Source organism: Triticum aestivum, chromosome 5B (genome assembly GCF_018294505.1).
Source record: "Triticum aestivum cultivar Chinese Spring chromosome 5B, IWGSC CS RefSeq v2.1, whole genome shotgun sequence".
NCBI classification, from domain to species: domain Eukaryota; kingdom Viridiplantae; phylum Streptophyta; class Magnoliopsida; order Poales; family Poaceae; genus Triticum; species Triticum aestivum.
Window position 1 is genome coordinate 142,707,464 of NC_057807.1, and position 9,087 is coordinate 142,716,550.

Below are 9,087 nucleotides of genomic sequence, written 5' to 3' on the forward strand. Positions count from 1 at the left end.
ACTCTCACACCACATGCTCGTGCGAACAAATCAAAGCAGGCTCTATTAAATTTCAGGGAGTATCACACCAAGGTAACACAAGCAATTATCCAGCTTACCCACCGGTGAGCAAAGCCCAACTTTCACGTCGCTCGCTCCAAGAACACCAAATCCACATGAGCATTGGCGTCGAACAGATCCAACTTGTAAGCACAATAACTATTGTGTGTAGGGTTTCCGCATGCTGAATATAATGCAAGATTCAAAAGACAACAAGGATAAGGTGGCAAGGATGGATGCACTCCGAAACGGAGATATGATCTCATGAAACATTGGTCTCAATGTGTTCATCGGACACCTAGCAATAATTCTATAGATAATGTTGCAAGTTGTTGACCGCATCAACTCCGTTTCTTTTTCTCCTTGCTGTTTATAATGTTTTTGATTATGTACATTTGCAATGTATCGGCTTGCTCTTGATATTATGTCATCACGGAGACCAGGTGTAAATGGTCCTTGATGGTATTAGCATATTATATGCTTTGTTGAACTCTTTTAACTTTGACACAATTATGTCTGGTCATGTTATTAGCCAAGTTTAACCTACGCATGGTTTGACCAATGCTAGGGAAAAATAGAAGTTGACATGAACATGGCAAAACTTGATAACAATTCAAGCAAGGACTAAGACCCTGTTTGGTTCATAAGTCCTAGGACCATTTCTAGTCGCAACTAAAAAGTCCCTAGTCCCTAAAAGTTCCTCCCTGTTTGTTTCGAGGGACTAAAAAGTCCCCCTCCCTAGAGGTTATTAAATGACCATGTTATCCCTAGTATACAGAAAAATAACAACCAAACAACACCATGGGGCGACGGGGCAATGGTGCATGGAGGGGCATTGTTGGAAAAGCCCCAAAAAGTCTAAAAAAAGACTCTCCTTGAGAGTCTTCTTCATTTAGTCCCCAAAAGCAACTTTTAGTCCCTAGTAGTCCCTCTTGTTTGATTAAAAAGTCTCCAAGAGAGGCTTTTTCTAGTCCCTACATCAAAAAATTCCTGAAAACAAACACCCCCTAATTATTTGACCATGACATAATCAATATGTCAGTGCTAGGCATGTGTAATTAGTAAATATACGTGGACACTATATAAAAAAATGGTGTGAAAAGAATGACGTTTAGCGTCAAACTGGAGTAATTAGAAAGCTGGCAGTTGTTTTGCATCTTTTTGACGATATATCACGTCAAAAAAAATGGTTCTCCAATGCTTCAGATGGACCTCAAACTTTCCTTTTTCCCTTTGCTCCTTATTGAATCGACCTCAGGTCGGTCTAACGTGCGAAGAAAGGGCAAAAAAGGGTTAAGGCTGCCGTAGAAAAGGTCCAAACTATACTAGCCAGGGAAAGAAGGAGGTAATAGCACCAGGAGTCCCACAACTTGTCCTGGATGTGATGATTTGGTCCCAATCTTGCAAAAGGCAACTATTAAGTCACACAACTTGCAGCCAATGTGCAAATTTGGTCCCAACCAATCAGAGCACTACAAGTGGAGCCTAGTCAGCACAGCCGATCAGCACAGCGCATTTTGCATTTACCCCCTGGACTTAGCACTAATCAACCCGCACTACAAGTGGAGGAAGAGCTGGATCCTTCACTCCAAGACACCATGGCGGCGAGGAAGAAGGAACGGTAGTATACCTCCGAGGCCGCCGCCGCCGCCGTGGGGCACGCCGTGGGGGTAGTAGCTGTAGGTAATGTAGCACTTGTCGAGGTAGACCTGGCCGGAGGGGGCGCCGCCGCACTCGACGGCGACGCGCTGCACGGCTTGGGTGACGCAGTTGCTGCAGTCGACGTTGGAGAGGTCGCCCTCGCACTGCGCCAGCGCGTACACCTGCTGGAAGCTGGTGGCGAAGAACCCCCCCCCCCCCCCCCCCCCCGCGCGCTGGAGCCCGCTCCGCCCTCGAGCTGGCTGAAGGCGGTGCCGCGGCGGGTCTCGAAGTCCGGGGCGCCGGCGGCGCCCCCGCCAGAGCCGCAGGTCTTGAAGAGCATCTGAACGCCGGGGACCTGGGGGAAGCCGGAGATCTTGTAGAGCGAGAGGCAGCCGTTGAGCTGGACGCGGGCCGCGACGGCGTCGCCGCAGAGGTCGCGCCAGGAGGACATGGCGCGCGCGACGCAGGAGGAGCAGTCCGGGCCGGAGAGGTCGCCGCGGCACTGGAAGAGGCCGAAGACGGAGGCGGAGGCCGACTGCGCGGCGAGCGCGGAGGAGCGGGCTGAAGGCGGTGCCGCGGCGGGTCTCGAAGTCCGGGGCGCCGGCGGCGCCCCCGCCAGAGCCGCAGGTCTTGAAGAGCATCTGAACGCCGGGGACCTGGGGGAAGCTGGAGATCTCGTAGAGCGCGAGGCAGCCGTTGAGCTGGACGCGGGCCGCGACGGCGCCGCCGCAGAGGTAGCGCCAGGAGGACATGGCGCGCGCGACGCAGGAGGAGCAGTCCGGGCCGGAGAGGTCGCCGCGGCACTGGAAGAGGCCGAAGACGGAGGCGGAGGCCGACTGCGCGGCGAGCGCGGAGGAGAGCGCCGCGACGGTGGGCGGCGGCGCGCCCCCCGCGAAGGTCTGGTTGGCGCAGCCCTTGTAGACGACCGCGTAGAGGTCGGCGCACGACGCCGTCGACAGGAGCAGGAGGAGCACGACGGCGAGGAGGAGGAGGAGGCGGAGGCGGCAGGGAATGCCGCCGGCGCCCATCTGGCCGCGCTCTGGGGGTCTGTGTCGTCGGGCTCGGTGGTGCGCCGGAAGCAGAGCTCCGCTCTTCCTCCAAGACACCATGGCGGCGAGCTGGATCCAGCTCCTTCCTCCACTTGTAGTGCGGGTTGATTAGTGCTAAGTCCAGGGGGTAAATGCAAAATGCGCTGTGCTGACCGGCTGTGCTGACTAGGCTCCACTTGTAGTGCTCTGATTGGCTGGGACCAAATTTGCACATTGGCTGCAAGTTGTGTGACTCAATAATTGCCTTTTGTAAGATTGAGACCAAATCATCACATTCAGGACAAGTTGTGGGACTCCTGGTGCTATTACCTCGCAAAGAAGCGATGCTCTAGGCCTAGGGGTTCGGGTCAAGACACAAGACCAGATCCACCGAATCCGACCAAAATAATGCGCTTCCATCGATACAAAGGAGAGAGAGAGAGGGGAGAAATGAAAAGCGAAAAGGGGGAGGAGAAAAAGTTGTATAAAAACTCCGCAGCCTCGCCGTCGCTTCTTCCCTGCCAAATTCCAATTCCAACCCGAGAGGGCTCCTGCCCCTATTTGATCCCTCCCCCCTCCCATCCCAGCGCCGTCGCCTCGACCCCCTCCTTCCTCCGCGCTGACCGCCCCGTCGCACCGGCCGCCGCCGCGGCGACATTCATTATCACGTTCGTTCGTTTCTCGGCCTCCAGCTCGGGGCGGCGCCGGGATCGCGGGATCTCGTCGGGGAAGCGAGGTTTGTGCCCGCCCGTATCTGGTTTTCGGTCCTGCACGGCTCGATTTAGGGTTTCCTCGACTGTTCCTGGAATGGTCGCGACGGTGGTTGGTGCCTGGTTCTTAGGAAGGCGGCACCCCCTATTAGTGGCTGCGTTTCGTTGGATCTAGCCTTGGAATGGTAATGGCGCGTGATTAGTATAGCTTTGGTCGCGTAGCCTGTCGTCCTCGTTGTGGAAAGCTTGATTCCTGAAATGTGTGAGAGCAAATGAAAGGTTCGCTTCTTCTTTTGGCGGTGGATGTTGGGGTGAATTCATCCACCTGGGACTTATACTCTGAGTAAATCAATCTACTGTTTAAACCTTTTTTTCCTGATCATTTGTTTATGCTCACTTTTATGAATAGGACGCCAGGCTCGTAGCATCTGCTCCCGATCACGGCTTATTTTATGGTGAGTTCATCACTAGCTTTTTATGCGCTCCTTTTTCTCTGTTCTTTTCATGTTGTAGTTAGGTAGCATGTCAAGGAAGATTAGGCGGAGATTATATTAGGTATCGTGCCTAACAGACTCCAAATTTTGGTTTGATGTGATAAACAGGGTGAAGAGGCTCCTGAGTTTCGCGTTGACCCCATCACCTTGGGGTCCAAGGATTGCCAACAGAATGCCATAGTTGTTGGCGATAAGACAGTGAGTCCCTTGAATAAGTCAACGCATATACATATGCTTTCAATTTGATTTTAGATATGTTTGACTGCCACTATTTTCTTGTTCATAGTTGTTGAAGCCATCACCTCTATTATGTTACTTACAAATTAATAAGATTGAGCTTAGAAAGCTGGCAACTGTTTTGGCGATATCACATTGGTTTTGGTAGAGATGTAACAAGAATGTGTTGTGCTAGTATTGGAACATCAAGCAAGATATGCCACCTTTTTTTTGAGATCAAAAGGAGAGCTGAGCTGTTTGTTTCATTAATAATTATAAAGTTACTGTAGGTATAATATATGGTACCAAATGACCTTCTTGTACTTATCTGGCTCACTGGCTGCACTAACTTACACCTACTGTTTTCCATAATCTTTTCCCATGTGGCTGTAGTGTTTATCATACTAAGGAGCACTCTAAACTATAAAGCTAGATTGTAACTACACTTTCTTTTTTTGCAGTATGTAATTGGCAGAACAGATGATGACTCGAAGTCATCCTTTGGCATTAAAATTCTGGACAAACTAACTCAGACTTGGTATTGTACTTCTCATTTTTGTTCTTGTCCTCCTTATAATTTCCTTGGTTTTTAGTGGATGGTCATTCGACTATTTTTCTTGTGGCAGGATTGTGCCAACAGTACTTGGAGCACAGCCTCCATCCAAGTCACACTCAGCAATTCTTATAAATGAGGAGAAGATATTGGTTGTTGAGAAGGGTGTTTCCTTGAATGATTCCATCTGGTTCCTTGAGGTAAACATTGCCTAGATTGACAAAGAATTGCTATCCTTCTTCGTCTGTCTAGTGTTCTTACTTTACAAAATAATAGAGGATGGATTTGTTCATCTTTTTAATGGTGGGCCTGGTGAGCTTCAAGTAAACTTGATACTCTCTTTGGTTGCCTACACAAACTCAGAGTTACAAACTGAAAAACTGGTCTTTTTGGTTTGTGCTATCTCACGATGCAGTGTTGTTTGTTTTGTTATGATGTACTTCGTCTTACTGGCAAGCCAGAACTGTATTAGTGGCATGATGGTAACTGGTATCGTGTCTTAGCCCATCTATTGTTCAGTAAATGTAGATCTCTCTTTCTCTGTGTGTGTAGCACAGGTATAGTAGACTTATATTTTTGCGGGACAATATTTCATGATTATTAATTTTCCTTTTTACAAATTGACCTGTCTGAGCTCACCCTCTTTTTCTTTACATCTCAGATAGATACCCCCTTTGTTAAACAACAGCGGAAAATCAAGGGTTTAGAAGTTGTTTCCTGGAGCAAGGGAGTACTTGGCGTCGCCCAAAAACCCGTTGTGATTAGTGGGCCATCTGGTGTTGGTAAAGGGACGCTAATAGCAAAATTGATGAAAGAGTACCCATCGAAATTTGGGTTCTCTGTTAGCCACACTACAAGGTCTCCAAGGGTGAAGGAAATAGATGGTGTCCACTACCATTTTGCTGGAAGAAGCAAGATGGAACAAGATATAAGTGAGGGGGAATTCCTTGAATTTGCCCATGTTCATGGAAATCTCTATGGGACGAGTATTGAAGCAGTTGAATCTGTTACTGATGAGGGGAAGGTAAAATCACTTCCACTTCTATACTAGTTTCTGAAAGGTGAGTTATTCATCTTTCCATTGCTTTTCATTGAAGAGGTGCATTCTCGACATTGATGTCCAAGGAGCACGATCTGTGAGGGCTTCTTCTCTTGAAGCAATATTCATCTTTGTATGCCCTCCGTCATTCGAGGAACTAGAGAAGCGCCTTCGGGCACGGTATATTTGTAGATTATAGTATTTATGCATTGATAGCCTTAAACTTCTTTGTTTGATAATTCAGTTACAACATTATAAAGTGAAGATATGCTTCATTTACACTCTAGTCAATTGGTTATACAGGGGCACAGAAACGGAGGAGCAAATCCAAAAGCGACTAAGAAATGCTCGTGCTGAGCTTGACCAGTCCAATTCACCAGGTCTTTTTGATCATCTTTTGGTAAATGATAACCTTGAAGCATGCTATGAGAATTTGAAGGTAGTTACACAGCTCACTGGTTACATAAGCTTTCCTTGCCTGGTTTTTTGAATGCAAGGCACTGTCATCGCGTCCTTTTCTTTGTATTAAATTATTATTGCAACCTGCAGAAGATGCTTTCGTTGGATGATGACCACAAAGATTCAGATGGTTGTTGTAAGTTACATGAAACTTCCTATTTACAATGCTTCATTGCGTCAAATTTTAATGTTAAATCTTGCTGTGCTTCAGTCATCGAGGATGGGAAAGCAACCGCATGTTATTCTATCCTGTCCAAAACAGAGTCAGAAGTTTTTTTGCAGTCTGAAACTGGCGAAGTAGTAAAAGGAGCTGCAAGCTTGTAAGTCACCTTGCCCCTTCTTCTATGTATTGCGATGGTATTAACTAATGATATGATTCTTACTCGTGCATGTTCGAACTTTTTAACAGGCTAGCGGTCGACTTATCCTCTCTCACAGGTGGCGCTCCTGGACGAACAAGAGGTCTTAAGATACACTCAATTAACTCAATTGACAACGATCTGAAGGGCATTAGATAACCCAAAACATTCTTACAAACGATGTCGCAGAAGTGTTGACTGATGGATTTTGGATCAATTAGTGAGATATAACAGCTTCAGAAACATATTAGTTAGAGAAAAAGGAAAACATAAGTGGGATTTATTTCCATTTATCATTTGTTTGCCGGAGAGGCGCTTCGTTTGTTCTTTGTACCAGAATGAGGTGAAGTCATGCCAGAGGGATTGTACCTCTTATTGTTGAGGGTTTGTGTACCTTATATTTGTTCAGTGGAACATATGTCGAGGGCCTATCCGAACCATGTTTTGTTTGTCTGCGAGAATGAAGAAATCAGGTGATGTTATAATGTTAGTTCAATTGCTGCAAATGCATTCCTGTTGCTTTAAATCCTAATATGCTGAACCTGTCTTGGTTATCATGAGGAGTTTCAGAACTTGCCTTGTGTGGAAACTATGACCCTGTTCTACACATGTACTCCCTCCGTTTTTGTTTTTATTTATTCCGTATTTGAACTTTGACCCAGGTCAAACTTTGTAAACTTTGATAAGTTTTCTTTGACAATCTGAACTTTCACAAAAAATATATATGAATGAAAATATATTGAATGATGATTTTAATGGTATTGATTTGGTATTGTGGATGTTATTTTTTTTTCCTGTAAACTTGGTCAAAGTTTAGAAGTTTTACCCGAGACAAAGCTAATATATGAAGTTAATACAAACGGAGGGAGTACTACTACTCCCTCCGTCCCATAATGTAAGATGTAGTGTCAAAAAACGTCTTAGAGCATCTCCAGCCGCGCCCCCAACAGGCCCTGCCCAGGCGTTTTCGTCGCGCCGCGCCGAAAAAACGGCCCAGTCGCCCCCCAGAAGCCCGTTTTTCGCCGGCTCGGGCCGAATTTGGTGCTGGCAGACCCAGGCAGAACCCGACGCCCTGGGGGCGCCTGGGGCGCCGGCACAAGCGAAAAGGCGCGCGTGGGTCTGCTCTGTCGACAAGATGAGCGCCCCTTCCCGCCGTTTCTCCCCGCTTTTCCCCCAGTTCCCTCCCATTTTCTCCTATCCTCCCGCCATTCTCTCTCCCGCTCGCCTCCCAGCCGGCCGCCATGCCACCGAAGAAGTACGTCGTTCCCCGCGCCGCGGCGACCGTGACCACCTCCGTCGCCAAGCCGAAGCAGAGGAAGCCGAGGGCGCCGCCGTCAAAGCCGCTGGGCATGACAAACGCCGATTGGAGGGTAGAAGTACAGCGAAGGGAGGCCGTCATCGCCGACCGGCAGAACAGGGCCCTCACTTTTAAAACATAACGTATCCCTCCAAAATACTCTCTTTGTAAAGAATAAGAGCGTTCAGTAGTGATCTAAACATTCGTATATTTTTTCTTTACGGATGGAGTACAAACACAGCAGATATAAATCCATTTGCTTTTGAACCACATCCCTTAAAAGGAGCACTTGTACTCTGCAAACTGGTCACAGATATATACAGGCCACACACAAGTCGTCGCAAAAGCAGAGGCTGCTGTCTCGAGCTAAAATCTGAAGACGTCGGTGCCCACCTCAACTCAACGCACAGGACAGGAGGGAGGAAGAACGTGTATACATGGCATGTGATCCAACAGAGGCCAGGTGTGTGTTCCTCGGAAATGACACATGCCAGCATATCAACTTCCCATAGATTATGAGTTTATGACACTAGGAGTACATTGCAGAAAGCTTATGTAACCAGTGAGCTGTGCAACTAGTACATTCTAGAAATAAATAAATGTAGCAGCCGTATTGGAGAAAGTTCTCTCGAGATGTTAGTTTCAATGTAGCAGTCGTATTGCGCCACCTTTGATCGTTTACCGTGGAAATATGGTCAATTCAACTACATTTTTTTTTTCTGATTTGAGGAACTGGAAGTGTGGACTGCCTATATATTAAGAGGGAATAAATAAAGCATTACAATGCTGGGGTTTAGGTGTCCCGCACCAGAATGAAAATGAACGGGTTGGATCCGGTGAAGCCGTGGGTTCGCTTGGGTAACCCCTGTGATGAGAATGATAAAAACATTTTTGCTGCTGCCACCAAGGTGTTGCTTGGCAACGGTATTCGTGCTTCCTTCTGGGAGTCTGCTTGGCTAGATGGCATGAGACCCAAAGACATCGCCCCGAAGATTTTTGACCTATCAAAAAGAAGGGGATGTTCGGTTCAGAAGGCTTTGGATAATAACTTCTGGGTCTCTCAAGTCAAAACAGACGGGATCACCTCCGCTACACACCTGACCGAGTTCGTCAACCTTTGGGAGAAATTATCTGTGGTGCAACTCAACCCCGACGTGGCTGATTCTATCTCTTGGAAGCTTTCTAATGATGGCTCTTACTCCGCGTCCTCGGCCTACAAGGTCCAGTTCCTGGGCTTAGTTGACTCCAACAT

General features: G+C 47.5%; 1 protein-coding gene and 1 pseudogene across 2 annotated transcripts; one reads left to right on the top strand and one right to left on the bottom strand.

Moving 5' to 3' along the window:
- Nucleotides 1-1,622: 1,622 nt before the first annotated feature.
- LOC123114706 (plasmodesmata-located protein 3-like) lies at nt 1,623-2,789 on the bottom strand (annotated as a pseudogene).
- A 383-nt stretch (nt 2,790-3,172) lies between these two features.
- On the top strand, nt 3,173-7,028 carry LOC123110857 (guanylate kinase 1). 2 transcript variants are annotated; one of them, XM_044531485.1, is made up of 11 exons: nt 3,173-3,444; nt 3,828-3,873; nt 4,021-4,110; nt 4,590-4,666; nt 4,755-4,881; nt 5,343-5,705; nt 5,779-5,900; nt 6,024-6,159; nt 6,270-6,315; nt 6,391-6,499; nt 6,589-7,028. In XM_044531485.1, the coding sequence occupies exons 2-11, from the start codon at nt 3,871-3,873 to the stop codon at nt 6,695-6,697; spliced, it is 1,182 nt and encodes a 393-aa protein (XP_044387420.1). In that variant the 5' UTR covers nt 3,173-3,444; nt 3,828-3,870; the 3' UTR covers nt 6,698-7,028. The 2 variants fall into 2 exon arrangements, with proteins under 2 accessions (XP_044387420.1, XP_044387419.1); XM_044531484.1 differs by having other exon boundaries at nt 6,270-6,499.
- The last annotated feature ends 2,059 nt before the right edge of the window (nt 7,029-9,087 follow it).

Coding starts and splice junctions, on each gene's coding strand:
- LOC123110857 (XM_044531484.1), top strand. Junction 6,160..6,269: donor CATGCTATGAGAATTTGAAG/GTAGTTACACAG, acceptor TGCAACCTGCAG/AAGATGCTTTCGTTGGATGA. Junction 6,500..6,588: donor GTAAAAGGAGCTGCAAGCTT/GTAAGTCACCTT, acceptor ACTTTTTAACAG/GCTAGCGGTCGACTTATCCT.